At 40.3% G+C, this 21760-nt stretch overlaps 1 protein-coding gene across 3 annotated transcripts; it reads left to right on the top strand.

Annotated features, from left to right (window-relative positions):
* Nucleotides 1–666: 666 nt before the first annotated feature.
* smchd1 (structural maintenance of chromosomes flexible hinge domain containing 1) lies at nt 667–21692 on the top strand. 3 transcript variants are annotated; one of them, XM_084566326.1, is made up of 47 exons: nt 667–848; nt 2631–2706; nt 3144–3302; nt 3390–3472; nt 3551–3684; nt 3817–3931; nt 4670–4789; nt 4923–5089; nt 5179–5272; nt 5390–5603; nt 5684–5804; nt 7617–7797; nt 8357–8560; nt 8650–8763; nt 8873–8979; nt 9783–9865; nt 9966–10079; nt 10700–10777; nt 10878–10997; nt 11083–11227; nt 11354–11447; nt 12180–12252; nt 12769–12908; nt 13523–13651; nt 13733–13957; nt 14077–14219; nt 14703–14788; nt 14868–14986; nt 15277–15438; nt 15522–15650; nt 15967–16046; nt 16175–16332; nt 16413–16528; nt 16627–16688; nt 17336–17423; nt 17612–17743; nt 17856–18011; nt 18096–18222; nt 18679–18798; nt 18885–18970; nt 19069–19191; nt 19280–19461; nt 20439–20548; nt 20742–20812; nt 20914–21082; nt 21179–21337; nt 21410–21692. In XM_084566326.1, exons 1-47 carry the CDS (start codon nt 684–686, stop codon nt 21496–21498), a joined length of 5922 nt encoding a protein of 1973 aa, XP_084422452.1. In that variant the 5' UTR covers nt 667–683; the 3' UTR covers nt 21499–21692. The 3 variants fall into 3 exon arrangements, 2 of the variants coding, with proteins under 2 accessions (XP_084422452.1, XP_084422453.1); XM_084566327.1 differs by having other exon boundaries at nt 749–841; XR_014699590.1 differs by lacking the exons at nt 20914–21082; nt 21179–21337; nt 21410–21692 and having other exon boundaries at nt 20443–20548; nt 20742–20811.
* The last annotated feature ends 68 nt before the right edge of the window (nt 21693–21760 follow it).

Below are 21760 nucleotides of genomic sequence, written 5' to 3'. Positions count from 1 at the left end.
GAACTTCCGTAGAAACACTTGTACTTTAGTAAAGACAGTCCTGAAGACGTTAAGAATGTTCTGAATGAGTAATGGCTCCGGCTTTAACCTAATCTTCACATAAAGCAATTTGCTAGTCGTCAATAGCGTTGTAGATTGTTGAATTTTGGTCACTAGTAGGTATTATGGGCTCTGGTTGCCTAGGTAACCATTTGTGGATTTCCCATCTCAAATGTTTCCGGGTGAAACTAGCGGAACGCAAAAATATTATTAGTGTATGGACAGAGCTAGCATTTCTTGTCGTCAGCCCTCTCTATTCGAAAAGAAACAAAAAATTAACGACTTCGCTGCTCATGCTGGGTTCATTCAACGCTGCAAGCCCGCAACCAGCGTGCCGAATTTAGTGATAGGAACCAATGTCGTTGACGGTGTTTCCCTGCGGTAAACTTTAGGAGACCTGTGTGCTTACGTCGAACAACCATAACAGTTGGTACCAGCCTCTTCGCGTCACTAGAGGTGTTTTTCACATATCACTGCTACAACTTCCTAAACCTTATTAATACTTCATGGTTTCATGCTGCCATATCGATAGATATTCCATCCGCGGCAGTAGCTCAGCAGTCTTTCGTAAAAGCCCAACTAGCCGTAAACGTTTGAGCACATGTAGCTAAACTAGCGGTCTAGCTAAGTGAAAAGTTGAGAAGATGAGGCGCACTGGCTCTCGGTGTGCTCCTCCTGCATCCCACGCACCGCTTGGACGAGACACGAAGGTGATCCATGTGTATGACCTCCGCAACAAAAAGAAGGCCAACGAGAAGAAAGTGGAGACGAGTTCGGACTTCAACGACTTCTGTCATGCTCTGTACAAGGCAATGTTACCTACGTCTATTTTGGTTATGGGAAGTGGGCGGCCACTAAGCACGGGAGGGTTTTTAAATATTTATATGTAGTTATTAAGAATTATAAAAAAAAAAGACCTAGTATAACAGCCAGTGTCAGCTTATTTCATTTCCCAAACCCGTTAGTCGATAAATGATACTGAAATATTATACTGAACACGTAAAATAAGATGAATTCAAGATATATTGTTGAAATAGTCTGCTTTTGTTGGTCTTTTCACTTATAAATTATTCTCACACAGTAAAATCCATGGTTACAGTTTGAAAAAAAACCTGAATTGTATAAAAATGTGTCTTTTTAAATTTCACATGAAGATTTGTGCATTCAAAACAGTTCCTGTGCATTGTACTGGCATGTGTTGCCATGGTTTTATCATCGTTTTTTTTTTTTTTTTTTTTTCTTTTTTATATTGCAGACTAAAATAACACTTAATTGTTCAGTGAAGAATTACAGCTACAACACAAACCAATGATCTGTTGACAAATGCAGTTTAGAGTTAGTTAACAGGTTTAACTAATAACTAATAAATAAATTAGACAGTAAACAAAGCGTGAACGGGGAAGGAACTATTCCATGAAATTACATCTTTAGGGACCAGTTGCATCAGCTGGTTGTAAAAAGGTTGGGCTCGGCTTTGCCAACCTTGTGATAGACATTTACATCTATTGCAACCATGTTGCTATGGTTACAGTTAGTTCTGTCTCCATGAGAGGACTGGTGCAGCCTCTCCCTACTTTAAATTTTTTATTTTCACCTTGAAAAATGGTCAATGCATTTCATCTGCCTCTGTATATCTTTAGGGCTTAAAGTGCATTTTACACCAAGCCTTCTTTGTACAACTGGGTGTACGTCCGGTTGGCGCAAGCGGTCCCGTGTTTTCTTCCAGCCATAGAAACTGATAGAGATGTTGAGTTTGTAAGAATATTAGCAGAAATAACAGGTAATTTAAGCTTCAGTTTGTAGTGAACTCAATATTTTCTTTTAAGTTTCGTACTGCTTTAAAGAACAGACATATTGCAGTGACGTGAGCAAACACCGTTACTGATTTTTAAAGGCTGAGCGATCGTTAAAGTGCTTCGTGATAGCTCTTAACTTGTGAGTCAGAAATGGTGTTTATTGCAATAGGACCCAAGACAGTTTCATTCCCAGAATATTTATAGCCCTTAAGATGTGCATTTCTTTGGTCCTTCCCCATCGACAGCCATCCAGAATTTAGTCATTTTTAAGATAATCTTATTACTGGGTCACGCTGACGTGCATCTGTAACTTAAGTCTGTAAATGCACACCACACCCTTCCTACAAGAACTCATGTGACAGTGTTTCTAATTAAATTCTTTTGGCTGTTGATACGTGGTTTTAAATTACACCTTCTCATGGTCAGGGTCGCAGCAGACATATACGTGGTTTGCACTTTAGGTGTCGACACACTAAGGATCCTGAAATGATGGCACTGCCACATTAAACTGCTCGCTCTGTGCCGTTATTATCATTTTAAGTTAGTATGGCAATCATTTTCTGTATTTGTTTTGCTTTTGTTTGTAAGATGTTGCTTTGCAAAGCCCCAGGTAATGTGTTGTTTTGTATGTGCGACGGTGCAAAACACAATGAAATTCAGTGTGATTCAGGAATAATTGAGAAAAACAGCAAATCCAAACACTGGAGAAGTCAGTTAATTTTCTGTAGATCAGAGGGTTGTTTTAGCCCTAACTCAAAAAAATAACTAATGACACTTTCCGCATTGCTTTCACAGGAATTTGAAATCCGTTCTCATGAGGTATTTGTCTTGACGACGACTGATAGGACAGTCCTGGATTTTGACAGATTTAGTGAGTAAATGCAAAACTTTTCTAATTACAGATTTATTTGTGCGTCTCTAAATGTCATGCCTTTGTGCTCTAAATGTCATACCCAATAACTGAGCCGAATTTACTGTCCCTTTTAACCCCCATGCATCAGTTTACTTTATTTGCAAATACACACACACACAGATGGTTTTTTTTTTTTACACATTTGCAAATATAGTTACACACACACTGAGTGAAATACATATTTGCAGATAGTTTTGCTCCAATAATGGCGTCATATAACACAGCCAAAATGATAAAGATAGATAAAGAGGAAAAATTGACCAAATGGACCAAAATGCCCCTAATGTTGCTTGAGGGTTAAATGTGGATCCTTGAAGGTCAGATCACGTCATCTGTCAATATTTTTATCCTCCAAATAAAAGTAGAAGATAATTTTTTTTTTGTTGTTCTTATAGAGGAGCTTCCGGATGGCAGCACCCTCTATCTGTTGCAACGGGAGACACAGGACCTGCCAGGGGCAATAGAGGAGCACATCAGTTTCACGCCCCATTATAACACGATCACCCAGTGTGGCATGTATGAGTACTACGCCAGTGAGGGTCAGACATCGTTACGTAAGTGCTAACATGAGATGGACACAGATGTCAAGCTCCTATGATCTTAACTTTCAGTTTTAAGATATTTATTGTTTTCTGTTCCAGCCTATGCCCTTGCTGAGCTCATTGACAACAGTCTTTCGGCCACAGCTAAAAACAGTGGAGTGAGGACAGTAGAAATCCGAATGGTTGGTTCTGCATACTAGTTTAACATTATTGTTATATTCACAGTGAATGCGTGACTCACTCCTGTATCTGTTTACCAGCTGTTTGATGAAACTGCTGGGAAACCCGCTGTCATTGTCCTTGATAATGGGTGTGGCATGACCTCTAAGCAGCTCAGAAACTGGGCAGTGTATAGACTCTCCAAATTTATAAGGCAGAACGACACATTTGCAAGGTTGGTGTGCATTATTTTTAGATCCTCAGATTAGCATAAACTTTCAATGTTATATGTCCAATTGATATTTTTATTTGGGAAAAAAATTATCATATGATTGTTTTTACGTTTTTGCTTTTTCCTTCATTACAGTCAGCAAGAGGGTTATGTTCGACCTGATCCCGTACCTCGCAGTCTTAATAGCGATATATCCTACTTTGGAGTTGGAGGCAAGCAGGCCATTTTCTACATTGGAGATTCAGCCAGGGTACGTCCTCAGGCAAAAGTGAAAAAGACTGAAAGTCACCATGAAACGTGTATAGGATGCTATTTGCATCCATCTATTTACATGTCTCCTGTATAAACAAATATACAGTGCCCATGTACGTTGACGCTGAGAGCCGAAGCCGGCAGTGCTGCGGGTAAAAGAGAGGGGCAGCAGGAGGAGGAACATGAAAATTTGAGAGTATTTCATTGAATGCTTTCCTAAGTGCAGGATGAGGAATCAACATTTATAGTTTTTCACAGTTTTTAGCTTCTCCAATATTGACAACTTGCTGCTTTACTCTGTTTTGTGTCAAGTGAATTTTAGTGTTGGATTGTGAGTTTAACAAAACACAATTTGACATTTTATTAACTAAACCAATACATTAATTAAATAAGGGATGTTACCTGAGGTGTTATTTGAACCATGATTGTAATGGATGATAGAAGTCCACATGTCACTTACTGACAAACATATATCATCAGATTTTATCATTAAGTTATCAATTGATGCTTCCCAGTGTTTTTGATCTTCCTTTTCGGTTTTGAAACTGGGAAAGATCAGCTATCGCTATAGAGATAACCTCCAGGAACAGTTACTAAAAGTTAATCCACATTGTCCAGTTAGAATTCAGAACCTCAGCAGTCAAGGTCCAGAAAAAAATCATCAGTAATAAAGGTAATTTCATCACAGTGTTGTCTGTCTGATTGTGTAAAAACTGGATTTTTTTTTTCTTTTTAGATGATCACCAAACCAAAATGCTCTCCAGATGTTCATGAACTGATTCTGTCAAAAGAGCAATTTGAGAAAAAGGAGATGAACAAAGAGGACATCTATAGTGGATCCATCAAAAACAGGAAGGTAAATTCCTCTCTAGATCAAGTAAATCTGCACTAGTGACTTAAAAGCAAAGTCATTGTGTTGTCATAACAGCTAGTTTAGCAATCTTTGTGTTATTCTAACCTCCCTGTGATGTTTCATCCTCCTGCTGCAGCCGTGCGACGCTACACACGTGACCAACAAAGATGAGAGCTTCCTTCGTGGCCTCATCGCTGAGGAAAAAGGGAAAGAAAGCTTCACAGCCGTCGTCATCACGGGGGTCCTGCCTGAACACGTCGCCGTCCTGAAAAATGATTTTGATGCGTGGACCAGACAGCTTGCGTGAGCGCACTCATCCGCATCATACCATATATGCGTCTTAATAGGTCCAAAGTTGTTGACATGTAAAAGGCGTTTTGTCTGTATTTCAGGCACGTATATCACTATTACATTCATGGAGTCAATGGCAATGTTTTGAGTAGCAGCTCTACAAACTCGGACGAATCCAGTAAAATTGACATTCAGGTACGGCTGCTCGTACTGAACAGTTTGTCGAGCTCAGTGATTCTACTTTTTTTACTGCTGTAATTAATGCTGTCTTTTTCTTTGATTGTATCCGTTTGACCCTTCCATCTTTATCAGATCACCTTATCGGAAAGGCCTCTCAAACGACATGTGATCAATCTCAGGGAAATTGACAATGACATGCAGAGTCTGTACATTAAAACTGCTGCAGACACCTTTGAGTTCAGGGCCTCCACTGGGTTGGACACTGGCACGGTGGAGGGAATCCTTCGGTATCATCCCTTCCTCTATGACAAGGAGACTTACCCTGAAGACCCGCATTCTGCACAAGGTATTCAAACTCTGACATACTGAAAGTACTTTATAACGTATCACAGCCTAAAGGTTGATTTTGTTTCTTTTGTTTATCAGCATCCCGGGATGATGATGATGAGGATACTGAGTCTGTACCCGTGAATCAGGCAAAAGGAAAGAGGCAGATCTTTGAATGTTTCTGGAATGGACGACTCATCCCTTACGCCACAGTGTCTGAGTAAATACTGTTATATTTATTATATTATAAAACTTGATATCACTCATGTCTGTATATGTATGGCTCTAAATATAACAGGTGGTTAGCTTAACTTAGCACAAAGACCAATACAAGGAAACCACAAAAATTGCTGGTGTAGACTGTAGACAGTTAACAAACAAGCTGAATTACAGCAAGGTTATGACCATGCTGAACATTTTACCTGCATATTAACTTTTACTGCATATAAGCATGCTGAGTTAGCTCTCAAAATACAGCCACACAGAGCTGAGCTGAAGCTATGCAATTCACCTGTGGGCTTAAGCTCCATACTTAGCGTATACTGTACATATGCAAGTTGTTTCTTTGACTTTAATGAACCTCTGTTTAACAGGTAAAATACAAAATATCTGTGGTAGGGCACGCACCACAAATTACACACATTGTAAAAACACTGTTTCCTATATTTGGCCAAGTGTACATAGTGTTGAGTACTATTTAACCCAAATAACTGTTGCTGAGTGTAGTCATAAATACAGCTGTATTTTTTTTCTGCTAAAAGTTTTTTTACACCCACCTTTTAGGTATATATGCATATAAACAAACTTTTTACATCTAGAAAGTGCACTTACAAAGCAGTGCTGCAATATTTGCCATTAGCATCTGCTCTAGACAGTCTTTGAAGAGTCCTTGTCCATAAAACAACTGATGAGGATACAACTATATAAATATCTGAACAAAATCTCTGTAATGGTCTAATACTCCTGCTGGCTGATGTTCTCTGTTGAGGTGCTTATTTGTAGCGGTTGTGTTTCTGTGGTAGTTTGTTTCGTTTTTACTAAGCACGCATATTATAGTCCTCACCGCAGTGGTGCAGGTTTGAGTATAGCCTTTGCCCTTTGCTGCAGGTCGTCCTTTCTCTCTCACCCATTACTTCCTGTCCCGACCTAAAACTTATTCTGATAACAGGAAAAGAGAAGACCTCAGCTTGTCAGACAATTCAGAGAAGGCTCTGGAGCAGTCAGGTTCAGACATGAAGAATACAGTTTATTTCAGCACTAGTTATACATCCATAAACCCAAGTTGCCGGATTGCAACTGATTTTTTTTTGTCTTACGTCTCGGTTTATACCAAAAAAAGTTCCTCCTTTTGGACTGGGGTTTCCCCTAAGACTCAGGCCTTTTTTTGTTTTTTCCAATGTGTGCTTTATGTGTCGTAAGAGCTATGAGCAGGCCCCGTGTCACCTTTCCATCACTAGGCATAAGCTGGCTCCTGCTGCCCATCAGGCATGAGCACTAGGCATACAGGCCTGTGTGTCCGTCCTTGAGATAAGATAGCACCTGTACAGTTAGGCCTCTGTTTGTTGTGTTTTGTCAGGGATTCTCCAGACCTCCTCCCCATCTGCTTCTGGCCCTCTGTTCTGATTTTAAGCATTTTCATACTTTTCATACTACACTACATGTGTTTATTATACCTTTTAGCAGATGCATGCTTTCAATCCAGGGTATATATTTTCAGTCAGGTAGTTTAAATAACTCACTTTTCACAACAGCACAACAGGCCAAACAGAAATAAAATGAAAAAGGCTTTCGCACTTCAGATGGTCTAAACCGCCGATATATTACATATAAAACAACGTTATTACGAAAGTCACTGATTACTCGTCACAGGGTTGCAGTCCTAATCTGACCAAAAAGGTAGCGAAGTTAGTAGTGAAAACCTTAAATACATGTCAGCACTATATTAAAAATGTCATGCATCGGAATACCTAGCTATGTTTTTTATTCTTCATTTATAATTCTAATATCTCGCCATTATCTCCATTTGTTACAGGTTTTCCTGGTGCGCTCGACCCAATAAAGCTACACTCCCTGTGGAGTGTTACAATCGGTTTTCAGGGGTGCTTTTCACTGATGGCAGATTCCAGGTCACCACAAACAAGCTCACCTTCATGGACCTGGACCAGAAACTAGCGAACAAGGAGACCATCTTCACAACCGTTATTAGCGGACAGGTGGCTGTCTACATTTCTCTCAGGCTCTCTGATGATTAGAATTAATTGCAGCTCCACATTCAAGCGTATTGCTATATTCTAGATTGATATTGCACAGGTTACATGGTTATTGATATATTGTTGTTTCTATTCACAAATTGAAGCGCCCGCAGGAAAAGATCAGCTCTGCAGATATCTCCCTCCCTGACCAAGGTGTCCAGCAATAGCTAAGAAACAGGAGATTGAAAATATTGTTTGTGGTACACGTTAGAGTCCATAAATAAGCCTATCTTGACGTTCTTCATATGTCAAATTTCCCCAGTCAGCGACAGTGTAACAGAGGAAGAAAAGCAGGCAAAGAGAACAGGTCTGCCACTGCCTCGCTCGCCAGACAAGGTGCTATAACAAGTTCAGCAACACATGTTGGCGGATGTTTTCTGAGAATGCAGTTTTAGTGTGTCAGTTAGAGACCTACTTAGGACATTTTTTCATCCTAGTAGTGAAAAATCTCTTGGATAGCATTTGTTTAAATTTATGCACACTAAAAATTGCTAAACTTTTTACTTTCCAAATTCAACAGAAATCTTCCAAAAGAGGTAACATCCAGAAGGAGTTCCTGCAGTGGCTTCAAAACTGCCACGAGAAATTTGACAAGCAAGTGAAATTTCTGGGCTACAAAGAGACCGTAACACGAACGGATGTGTCTACGAAGAAAATGCAGCAACCCTGGGCCACGTTCTCCTCCATTGAGTGGGATGGCAAAACGTACAAAACAGGGCAACTTGTGAGTATTTGTTTTAATTAGTGTTTTTTTCTTTTGTATCATTCTGTGTTCTACATTCATCACTCACCTCTCTGCATGTCATGAAACAGGTTAAGTCTCAGAAGACGCAGCCCATTCTGTATGGTACCGTGGTCCGGTTTTTGCTGTTTGGAAATTACGATGGAGATGTCTTTGCCACAGGAGGACAAGTGGAAGTGAACCGAGTAAGGAAGGGATTTTGGAGCGTGGATTTGTGCAAATCACAAAAATACAACACACACACATGCTGTTTCCAGTCCAAAGAAAATTAAAGCATACAAATGTCCTTCCTAGGAGCCCAGAGCACTTCACAACATGACGAAGATCATACCCATTTCCAAGATCGACAAGACTGCCACCGATGAATCCATCAAGAAAATGATCGACAATGACCTCACCAAGTGCGTAAGCAGTTAGGGAAATTGTGTTTACTCAAACCAGTCATCTTCAATATTAAACTTAGTGATTCATTGATGTAACCTGGATCACTGTAGTTGCTGACACTGTTGATCACAGCATCCTGATAGAAAGTCTTGAGAAGTTCTGTGTCACTTGGTACCTACATATCTTAAACTATGGCTTTTGCCATTGGTGTTCCCCAAGGTTCTGTTTTGGGTCATATATTATTTTCTCTTTATGAACTACCTTTATTGAACGGCATTGCGGGACAGTGGGTAACGCTGGTGCCTCACGGCCTTATAGCTTCGGTTCGAATCCCCGGGGAGGAGAGGGTTCGATTCTCAGGGCCTTTCTGTGTGGAGTTCACATATTCTCCTGTGTTTGCGTGGGTTTTCTCCGGGCATTCCCGTTTCCTCCCATCATCAAAACATGGGTGCTAGGTATCGGGTTAGGTTGGCCCACAGTGGCCCTGCAGCGGCTCAGGACTTACCCTCCATCCGACCATGCAATTTCGTTGTATGATGTATAGTGTATACGGTGTATGAGGACAAATAAAGCATTTTACTTTAAGTCATATTATTAGCAAGTTTCCTTAGGATTCCTTACCACTGTTAGGCATGATAAAAAAGCAGCTGAAATCTTCAAACTGTGTGGTTGCTTTAAAAATTTTCTCTTAACATTTTACTTGTGTGAAGCACTGTGTGAAATTCTCTGTGAAAGGTGCTATGCTAAATGATTTTACTTATTTTTTATGAGTTGTTTTAGCCTGGTGAAACTTAGCTTATCTAAATGGTGTTTGTTCCAGGCTTCCAGATAAGCTACAAATAGAGTGGCCAGAAGGCAACCCTTGGCCACTGAAAGCCGTCCGTGTTGCTGGCACTCCTCTGGGTAAAACGTTGCATTGTTTCCACGCCACACTAGTTCACATACCAGTCTTTAGTCTGAATCAAATTGTGGTAAAAAAAAATGTCACGTTATCTCATTTCAGGTCCTATAAAGGCTAAAATTCTGAACAAGAAGGGAGAGTCGATATCCAGAATGCCGTCAACAGGCCAGGGGACAGGGCTGAAACTGAGTGTAAAGCTCAGCGTAGTCCGCCATGGTAGGATGTAACAAAAGAAACACAGTCCTCTTTTAGTCTGCTGAAAGCTAAATCAGATAGTTTCATTTTTAAAAGTGCAAAGCTGTGTTGTAATTTTGGCTTTTTAAAATGAAAATCTTTGGAAAATCAGTAATTTCACATTCAACGATGACTTAACATTTTTTTTTTTTTTTTTTTACTTTTTTGTTGAAAATGACCTTGTAATTGCTCAATACTAAAAAAAAAAAAAAAAAACGATAATGATACACAAATCCATGACAGAGTTGGAAGTTTTATTGTTAAATCTTTACTTGCCCTTTTTATTGTTGTTTTTACAGACTTGCATTGTTGGAACTTTACAATATGGAATAATCTGTTGATTGTACTGTTAATTCATTCATTTGGCTGAAAATGTCTTTTGCATAAGGACAAGGAGAAAGTGTCAATTCCTCACATTTGAAAACCTGAAAGAAATCAGTTTTAGGCTTTAGTTACTTACAAAGTATCGAGTGTCATTTAATTTTATAAAACGGCTGTTATTTTTAATTGTTTGATTGTTCAATCCCTTGGTATAAAGTTTATAATAGTGTTTGTCCCCCCCCTTGCTGCTGCAGTAAATTCATTTTCCCTTTCAAATGTAGATCCTAAAAGAGACGAAGAGATTGAAACTTCTATCGCTCCATATACATCAACCTGGGGATTCTGGTTCAAAAAAATTGGTAGATGTTTTTGTCATATTTCAGTTATTGTTCATTTTCAGATTACCTGTTTTTTGTTTGCTGAAAGATCACCTATGAGCAAACCTTTCATCCTTGACAGTGACTCTGACCAAGCTGGCGAAGTACACATTGTTTTTGAACACCATAATAAATGAAAGCGGTGATACCGTCTTTGGAGGCGAAGCACTTCCAAGCTACTCACTGAAGTTCACCATCAAAGGTATGGGAAACCAGAACTCACAGTAAGCTTACTCTTATTATTCTTTCTGAATTCCCCAAATAAACACACCAAATATCCTTCTCAGAGGGAAGTGCGGAGAGCTTTGAATTGGGTGCAGTGGGTCCTACTCTTCGTGTAGGGGTGCCATTTCACATCCCCATGCACATGAAGGATTCTTATCGCCACCCAACAGTTCCTCCTCCCAATCTCCAACCTTCACTTACATGCAGGTGAGTCACTTTAGTCTCATATTCCTTCAAATGTTTGTACATGTAGTAAATCTTTCACCAGCTAAAACATGAAAAGGTTTATTTGAACTCCCATCATGTCTTTAATTTGTCATTGTCATTATTTAGTGGCCTGGATCTGAGCTATGAGACAGTACACAGCAGTGGGACCACGTGTACCATCAGAGGTGTTAAAGCAAGAGGAAAAGTCCTGCAAACACAGGTTAGAAAAAAATAATCTCTACACTGAGATGACATAACTTTGTCTGGATAATAGTTCTCCAACTGATCTAACAACATTTATGTGTTAAACATGCCCCAAAACATCAGTCACAACTGAACTCTTATGACATCCACTAAGTGGTTATATGCTCGAAATTTCACAGACTATATTTTCCCCAACTTTATTGACGATTAATTTAACAAAATCATTCAACAGAAGATGATGACCACGACTGACAAAGATTTAGCAATTTGCTGCCAACTTACAAACTGACTAACTCTTGTTTGAGCAACTCCTTGGTTTACTGCCACAAAGTTCCCATCCCTCCTGGAAACTCAGAAAGAAAGAAGATATTTATTTCACTCAGAGTGTAATCAACTTTTACATTGTTGTTTGGCTCTAATATTCACCTATTGAACTTATTGACAATGGGTTAGGCCACCCCTCTCAGTCTGATTGAAAAGTCCATCTGTTAAGGCCAGTCTGTTCCCACTGAGGGAGCTACATGAGGCATTTTTATTCTGATTGTACTATTGTTCTCAATATGAGCGGACCATTTAAATGTTGCCACTGAGGGAAGAGATAAATTAAGTATTAATAGTTGAGTAATACTCAACTTACCTCTCCCTTCAGTGATAAGTTATGTGTAAGTTAAGTATGAATAGTTGAGTAATAGACGCTTGACATGATCAAACAGTTATTTTATTTTCTTTCCTGTATTTTATTTTGCAGACTTACGACCTGAAAGTGACCCTGCCTGGCCTAAAAAATGACACGCAGACTATTAAGATCAGTCTTCTTCCCGGTAAAAGAACAGTTACTCATCTTTTTTTTTTTTTTTTTTTTTTACTATAATCTACATTTAACATTAGGGGTAAAAAAAAAAAAAACTATATTATTTGATAGTTTCTGTTTTTTTTAATTGGTAATTAAGTATATTTGAGTTTGGGACTGTTGATCAGATAGAACACACAACTGAATTGTCTCGGTAAGGATTTGTTATAAACGTGTGACTAATTTTATAAGAAAATGAATCACATTAACCTGGTGCTGTTTTAGTCAAACAGACACTGCTTATTGTTCACTGGCAGGTTATGTGAAGGGTTGGTATTGAGAACAAACTCTTGAGTGAGACAGAAGTATAGAAAAGCTGATTTCTCAACCGTGGCGTAAATGCCGTGTCAATGTACCTGATGGCTTTTGAACATTCATATAAGGATCATGCAGCCATTGACAACTTTTGCAGTGTCCAGTTTCTAATCTCGTCTTTCAATGACTAAATAACAAACTTGATAAAAAAAAATTTTTGTTTGTTTTTTAGGTAATCCGCATTCCCTTCGTGTGATGCCAGAACAAAACCCTGTCAAAATAGAAAATGGAAACCCGGCCGGTTTTAATCTTGAGATTCATGATGAGGCAGGGAACATCACAGCTCAACCCAAGCAGGTGGTTCGCTGCCAGGTATGAACATTTGTTGGGAAATAATCAGGTGTCTTAGGGAAAAATCATGCTCCAGATCAGACAAAAACCAAACTTCTCACTGAGAATCCATAAAATTCTCAGTGGAAGAGGATGCTCTCATTTGTCTTCATTTTGATCTTATAAAGGATAAAGGTATTTTTTAGTATAATCTGAATGAACATCCATCCATCCATTTACTATACCCGTTTAGTCCTGTTAAGGGTCGCGGGGGTCTGCTGGAGCCTATCCCAGCTGTCATCGGGCGAGAGGCAGGGGTACACCCTGGACAGGTCGCCAGTCCATCGCAGGGCTAACACAGAGACAGACAACCATTCACACTCACACTCACACCTACGGCCAATTTAGAATCACCAATTAACCTAATGAGCATGTCTTTGGATGGTGGGAGGAAGCTGGAGTACCCGGAGAGAACCCACGCAGACACAGGGAGAACATGCAAACTCCACACAGAAAGAAGACCCATGGATTCGAACCGGTGACCTTCTTGCTGTGAGGCATCAGTGCTAACCACCTCGCCACTGTGCCGCCCTGAATGAACATATTAAAAGGTTTTGTCTTGGTTAACGTTTACTCCTTTCTCTGCACATCTGCAGGTTACGGGGCTTCCTGTTGCAGTGGCTGACTGCAGCAGCACAGGAACCGGCCAAATTATGACAAAGCCCATAAACCTTAACATAAACGAAGGAGAACCAGAAATGCTCAAAGTTCAGTTTGAGATGCCAGTAAGTAAAGAAACAAAGCTTTTTGTTCTGATAAATATCTTCTTAGTAAAGTTTCCATCTCCTGTTTGTTTTTCCTGCTAGAATCAGAAGAACATACCGCTGGTCCTGAGGGAGCTGCTGGTGCTGCCTAGCACGCGAGTCTCCCGGATGGAGCTCTCCAGTCAGGGTGATGACAATCTGGTGCTGAGGAACGATGAAAAGATAGAATGGCCAGCTGGAGGCCTGCTCGAGAACTTGTTCTATAAGCTGTATGACGAGGCTGGCAGGGATGTACTGCTCACTGCTGAAATAGCCTCCATGATCAAGGTGTATTTTCTAAATGTTTGCTGTGTGGTATTAAATGAAACAAAAAAACATGCAGCAATAAACAAAACATCTGCCAGCTTATTGCTGACTCTTTATTGTGAACTCTGAATGTGTTTAAGGTTAACTGGACAGGAGATGTCAATCTGCAAGATCTGATCAAGGGAAAGCTGCCTGATTTGAAGGTGCCCACGCAGGTGAACGACCGACGCTACTACCAGGTGTCCTACCAAGACCAGAGTGTATCTGTCTCCTTCACTATAGTGTAAGCAACATCCATAACTCAAAGCTGTGATTCAGTGTTTACAGTAGATACTACTCTTGCATCTGTAGGATAAATATGAAGCTTTACAGTCCTGTAGCCACCTGAGTCCTGAGCTTAGTACTTATCATAATGGCTGGAAACAGCGCCTAGCCTGGCTTTAAACAAATGTAATAAAATCACTTACTTGCTTTTTTGTGTATGGTTCAGACAAACCCAAATTAGATACCCACAGTCTTTGTGCTCACCTAAGCAGAACATCTCCTGGCTGTCATTTTTTATTCATAGCGGCATTCTCAAACATTTCAGTCCGGGTTGATTTTGGTGACACCTGTAGTTACAAAAGCAACCAATGTAGCAGAAGTCTATTGACGATATAGCTTTCCACTTAACAGACATTCATTCAACTTGCTCTCACTTCGCAAAAAAAGTGAAGAGGTATATTTTACAAAATGTCAAACATCTGCGTCCTTGTCTTGTTTGAAGGCCTCATCCAGATGAACCAGCACGGCTACAAGTAACCATTCCCCCAAGCGCAGTGAGGCTTGGTGAAACCCTATCTGGAAACATCCGTGAGTATGAACCTGATCATTCAAAGTGTTTTAGTTGATGCTTGGTTGCTACATGACATTCAGTGATTTCCTTGTACAGTCTTGGAGATTGTTGACCAGTATGGCAATTCAACCAATACGCTTAAGCCCACCTGTGTGAAACAAGTGGCAGTGGACGCTGAGGGTTTGGACAAATCAGCCGTCGCTTTAAAGTGGCAGGTGAGAGATACATAGATTTAAGTTTACTAAAATTTAGAAGGAAGTAGTAGTAATAGTAGTAGTAATAGTAGTAGTAGTAGTAGTACCCTCATGTAGCATCTCTCCCTTAATAACGCTATGTGCAGGATGCATGCAACGTAATAAAACTTGAATTTAACAGATAAGGGAGGTCTAAAAAGGAAAGTGCTATTCAATCTCTGCAGAGAAAGTTCACAGAAACCCTGAAGCCTTGTTTCATTGCTGTGTACATGTAAGGTTGAGGAACCTTTTCCCTTTGTGTGTTGCATCAGGAGAGCAGCAGTTCTGTTGTGGTGACGGGAGTGCGTTTCCTGGCAGGATCACCCGGCCCCAGAGAAATGTGCTTTAGCTACGGTAACTATGTGGAACATGTCATAGTTAAAGTGGACCCTGGGGTCCCTGCAAAGCTTGAACTGGTCAGCGGACCTGAACAGGTAAAAAAGTGTTGATTTTGTGCTCTCGCAGATCACCGTTTTTGATTCTCACCTAACAAGTGAATCTCGTTCTTGTTTTTAAGCCTTTTCAGGTGTTAAATGACAACTCCATCTCTGTGCCATTCCTCGTCCAACTGTGTGATGAGTGGGGAAACCCGTCCTCAGACCAGAGGGTTGTGGTAGAACTAAAGTCTTCCCCCTCAACGCTGAAGGTTAGCTGGACAAGTGCGAAGGAATGCCTCCTTCTCTGGGGTTGTGTTTCCGAAGGTCACACACGGGTCACTTAGAAGTTAGCAATAATAAATCTGTCAGCAAAGGCCGTATAGATACCCGGGCCTCTGTGTTTCCTGTGTTATGTCTAAAAAATAGCCAACATGTGTTGAGCTCTGTGAGTGGTAAAACGTGTTTTGTATGGATTAGATATCTCTATTTTTTTAAATATAAAGAGTAAACACAGACGATTACAAGTTTCAGTTACAGACAGCAATACAAACAGTTTAAACTTACGCCAAGATCTTCTTATTTTAGGTGAAGGCAGATGTTACTTCACAACCTGTGAATGCAGAAGGGAAAGCCGCTTTCACTGTTACAAGTGTGAGTGGTCCAAAGTAAGTGGCACTTTATAATGCATAAAAAAACGTGTATGTGTGTATTGCCTGTCTTTATATTTATATGTCCACTGTCTTGAATTAGAGCAGTTAATAGTGGGAGTGTTGATGCCCTGTTCTTTCACTAGGGGGTACTATCAGCTGGTATTTAAAGGTTCCTTCAACAAGAAGCCCATCCCTGGTCCATCAGTAAACCTCATTGTCATCCCTGATCCTACAAAACCTGTCAGCCTGTCAGTAGAGTATGACACTAGTGCTAAGTGTCTAGCTGGAGGAACCTTCCCAGGTTTGCATTTGCATCTTTATTTTGAATCAGTTCAGGTCAGTACTCTGTCCAGCACACTGAGATCAGTTGTGTCTGTTCAGTTTTCTCAGTGACCGTGGTGTCTGATGACGGAAGCCCAATGACGACTTTTAACCCAGCTGCTGTGTCCATGTGGCTGTGGGAGGGAGTGTCCTCAGGAAAAATGCGCCCACAAACAGTGAGTGACTAACAGACACATGTCTGTGTTTGATATTTTTTGTTATCTTTTCTTGAAACTAACAGCTAAACTAATATTCTTCTGCATCTCTTGCCCAGGCCATTGAGTTCAAATGCAGTAAACCCATGGAAAATGAAAAGAACGACTGTTTTCGCTTTAGGTGAGATATTTTTGGGAAAACCACTTTATCACTGAGAGTTAGTTGAGTTACAGCAAGCAGCCAGTTACTATCAAACAAATTGGGTACTAAGGAAAAAGCTGGATGTTTAGTTTCACAACAGCACTGAGAGAAGACACAGAGCAGATGCTGTTGTCAGGCAGTGATAAACATTCTACCTCTTGAGGCTAACATCAGCTAGCATGCTGTTGACAGATTTTAAATTCACTGATAAATAGACACCCTGTGTTGACACACTCATTTAGCCTTTTGTCTTTGTTTTTAGTTAGTTTACATAATTGTCCGATTCAAGTCTTGTAGCAGGTGCAACTTTGAGATTAGAGAGAAGATTATCTGTGAGCATTCGGTGGTATGATGCAACCCAGTTTCAATATCAGGCACCGCTGTAGGCAAATTTTGTTTCCTTTGTCCATTGCTAGGTTAACACTTTCTAGGTTAACACTTTCTTTCTGTTTTCACTGTCTGTGCTATGCTAAGCAAACCTCCGGGTGGCAGTAGCTACATATTTATGGTATACATGCGTTATCAATCTTTTCATCTAACTCTAAGGAGTGCAAGTAAGATTTTTAAAGGAGTTATTCTACATTTTGGAAATTAGCTAATTCTTGTTTTCGTGTGTTTGTCTGCAGAGATAAAGAAGTCCCAGAACGTGTTGGAAAGTACACCATTCAGTTTTCTCTGCAAATTGACAAAACAAATGTCCTGCACAGTGATCAGGTTGGTGTGAACATACTGTCAGTGACGAGCTGTTTCACTTTACTTACAATCTGCCATAACTGTAATAGAAATAACTGTTGCCCTTCATGTCTCAAGAGGTGATTCTTTGAGTTGTTGCAGGGCTGTAGGTCACAATCCTGGTTTGTTTAGAGTAATGACTGACCTCAGCGCTGTTTTTCATCTGCTAGGTTATTGTCAATGTGGTGGCCAATCAGCCTGTCAAACTGGGACCTGACTCTCAGCCGCCAACCCCAGTCGTTTCCTACAGTAAGGCCATTACCAGTCGAACCTTGGTGGAGAACATGACTCTGAGGATAATGGTGAGCTTTATTCTCAAAAGACTCTAAGATGTACTTGTTGCAAAGGGGGAGAAACAACGTTAAGTTTTTAAATGAATAAATACACATGCAGAGTTGACTTGATTGATTCCAGGATTCGTATGGAAACCCAGCGGGGCAGCATCTGGACGGGAAAGTGGTCGTCTCTATAAAGTGCCCCGATGGAGAAGGAAACAAAACCCTCCCTCGGTTTGAAGGAAAAACAAATAACTTTCAAATTACCTTGGAAGAAGGAAAGGCCCACGTAACTGTGAGTACCCGTTCCTCATAGGACACGCTTTAGTTTGGCATTTGAGGTCAATGAATATGAAAATTTCACATTTCTTCTCCTCAGAGGCTGGCCATCACGGAGAATAGCCCCGGTGAGAATGGCTGCTCGTACATCCTCGTCTTCAAACCTCAAGTGTTGACGCATCCAACGCCCTTGGCGCCTTTTGAGCTCTCCTTCCTTTTTTACAATGGTATGTTATAAAACTGCGTTCCCTAATTCCTCATATTTTGTGCAGAAACCACATCTTATTAAACTGTGAGGCAGTTGGATTCTCGTGAGATTCGTGATGACAAAATCACACACACTCAGTCAGTGCTTTAATCAATGCACTCGTGGTTGATCCACAGAGGTGCGGACCAGTCTAGTACTGGTGCAGTTATTGGCATATGTGATTTGTAAAATGTCACACCATAGTTAGCTACACCCACTGCTTTCAAAGCAGTGGGTGTAAACTTGTTTGTTTAGACTGTGATAGTCAGTATTGGCCAAACCACAAACAGAGTCCTTTTTTGAAGGTGTATTTCTGTGGCAGACTTCTCAAAGACACATCTCTAAATGTCTGAGCAAATAAAACCAAAGCTGCTTGGCATGAATGCTCAAACTTCTCTCACTGGTGTTTTTTTCTGTGTTTCTTTTTCTGTTTTAGATGGAGAGTGCCAACAGAAAATGTCTGAACTGACCAAGAAGAAAGATGAGCTCATCGGTGTTGTTAAGAGTTACACAGAGACCTTCAATATGCACAAGGATCTCCTTCAAATGATGACATGTAAGGTTTTGGTTTCTTTTTAAATAAGATTTGGTCTGTGACTTATTTCAGTGTGATTGTTATTGAAAATATTTCTCCCATACTAGCTCATCACCTAACTGTAAGTATTAAAGAGGCTGACCTTCGAAATCAACTGAACAGAAGAAACGTGACAATTCCACAAGCTCCATCCGTAAGGCATTCGTTCTATAATCACTTAAATCCTATAATGCCAATCCTGTATGAATGTGTTGGATGCGTATTGATGATGTGTATTTTTAATTCTTGTAGACCGTAAACATTGACAGACTCCTCAAAGAGAAGATTACTGAAGCTGATAGGATTTTGGGAATGCCCAGAAGAGTCTGCACTCTTCGTGACAACTACAGGGGGCAGCAGGATGTTTTAGGAGTGGTAATGGAACCTTTTGAAACCCCTTGAGTAGCTTATCAGGATTCAGTTTCGATGAGTGCGCGTTTTACCCTTTGATTTTTGAATGCAGGTCGGACACCTGGCCTTCGTGGAGGATGACGCTGCTGCTTGGGTTATCTCTTGGCACATCAGGGGCGATATGGACTGTGTCATCACCAAAACAACAGCAGCAGCTCGGAAGATCTTTGACGACTCGCATGGCAGGCAGCAGGTCATGCCCCTTGACAGCGTTTTTGTGTCACAGGGATACAGGTACCTTTATTTATTTAGTTATTTATTGATATCTTTAATTAGCTTTATTACCAGAAAATGTATTACCAAAAACATTTCCCTTTTACTCAGTGCAGCGCTGACATTACTGTGCATATGGATGCTTTGATGGTTCCGGTTATAATTAGATCTTTGTGCCCCCGTATACGCAACAAACATCACTGTTCGTGGTTTAGAAATAATGGTAGATAGAGATCAATTGTTTTGTAAAAGCAGCTGTTTGCACAAAATTCCAGTGTGCCCCAAATTCTGATCGCCGGTTTTCATATGGGACGTAAACGGTGCCGTACCGTACCTTCATGTACCGTCATTCATTTCAGTATTTGTGTTGGTGTCTGAGTAGCTTTCCTGAAGTGTGTGTGTGTCCTTTTATTATGGTCTTTTATTTTTAAGCCTTCCCCTCTCAAGACTCTGACAACAACAGTAATTTAAAGATCCTCTGTGAGGTTGAAAGGAAGCAACAAGAACACCTACAGTCACAACAATGGAAATCTTACCAGCGGTTCCACGTGTTAAAATACTTAGAAAATCAGTACTTGGAAAAAAGGAAAATATCACAGATGAAAAGCTGAAAACAGAGAATGTTTGACCTATTAGCTCTTAAGAGTTACAAAGTGTTTGTAATTGTTTAATAGAAAAAAAAAAATCTTGTGGAATATTAGTTTCCATGTAAACAAAGCCAATACATGTTACAGCCCTGATATCAACAGTGACACAAAATAGGACAGAATTGATGTTAACTGTAATAAATCTCAATTTTCAAGAGTGCTGGGAACATGAAGAAATGAATGATTGTGACTGGATCAGCCGGGAAACAAACACACAATATATTGCAATAATGCTCAATATTTCACAAACACAAATAGGACAATATAAAGCAGAAAAGAGAAGGTACACGGTTTAGTTTGACTACCTTTTGATCAAAGTTTTAGGGATTCAAGATTTTGAATTGCTTGCAGGCAGCTGCCACACATAAGAAACGGCTGCACTCTCTTTGATCCCCCTGGGAACCCGGTCTTTGCCAGAGATCTGCTGATTTACCCCCATGACCGGGAGAGCTGTGACACCGGTAAGCTGCCTTAAATGAATGTCATGGTTTCTGTCTTGTCATTGAAGTTTTATACCAAGAATCCAGGGTGTCTGTAGTTTTCTAGAGACTTCCAGGTTTTCACATTAAGGCTTTAATAGTAGTAGTAAAAGGAGTTTAAAAATAGAGTTGCCACATCAGAGCTGAAAGTTTCCTGCTTGTGTTTCCTTTCTAGCATTTAGAAACCTCATCGGAGACACGATCGTGATTGATGACCTGACCTCTGCACAGAACTACAGGAAGGCGGTGAGTAATGCTGGACGAGGGGATGGGAGATGGGGGGGTTACGATGGGGCAGATTAACTGGCTGGTGGTTATTTTTCCTATAAATGAGCTGCCGCTTACAGGTGGTGCAAAACAAGACACAGTGTCCCACCATACTGACCAGGGATGGACACAGGGTCAGTTCTAGGGGCAAGTTCGGAGGAGCACAGAACAAGGCCCCAGAGAGGGGCCGAGACCCAACGTTTGGAGCTCCCCTCCCACAGCATTACACCACTCTTCAGGAGCACATAGGTGACTTTTCTCATGGGCATGTTTTAAAGCTTATTTTGAAGTTTCTGTTCAGTGAGATTATTCTTTAACTTCTTTTTTTTTTCTGTTGTTGGTCAGAACTGCTCACTCAGTACCACACAGCTCTGAAGAAGAAGGAGAACGCTGAGAAGGACAAAAATAATCACTTAAAAATCATGAGCTCTCCTGATACACAGAGAAAGCTAAAGGACATGGAAGAGGCCAAGAAGCACCTCGAAGAGATCGACCATCAACTTGGTATGGTTGCTGACCTGGGATTGTGCTTTTTATTCTTGTAACATCACTGATTTCTTAATGTTCTTCTTTTAGCATCGACACCAGTCAGACCAGTGAAACGGGGCCCTCAGGACGCCGGGGAGCCATCTGGCATCAGTACAAAAAGGACAAGGCCTAGTTAATAAGAGACTGTCTTCAGAGCAAATGTCGTTTGTAATCACATTTCTTTTTATTTTTGAATTGTTGATGAGTTCTTTTGTATATTTTAAGACTTTTTTACAGCCAAAGCTATCTGTATAATTCTTGGACACATCTTGAAAGTGTATCAGTACTGTTTATATTAAAAAAAAAAAAATACATATATTCTAAGATCGGACTTTGCTTGTGTCATTAATTCTACTCAGGCTAAACTTTACAGTGAGGCATCTGGACAGAAAGACTTTT

The sequence above is a fragment of the Chelon labrosus genome (genome assembly GCF_963514085.1).
Source record: "Chelon labrosus genome assembly, chromosome: 18".
In the NCBI taxonomy this organism is placed as follows: Eukaryota; Metazoa; Chordata; class Actinopteri; order Mugiliformes; family Mugilidae; genus Chelon; species Chelon labrosus.
The sequence above is the reverse complement of the archived record's forward strand: the minus strand, read 5'-3'. Positions and strand labels throughout refer to the sequence as shown.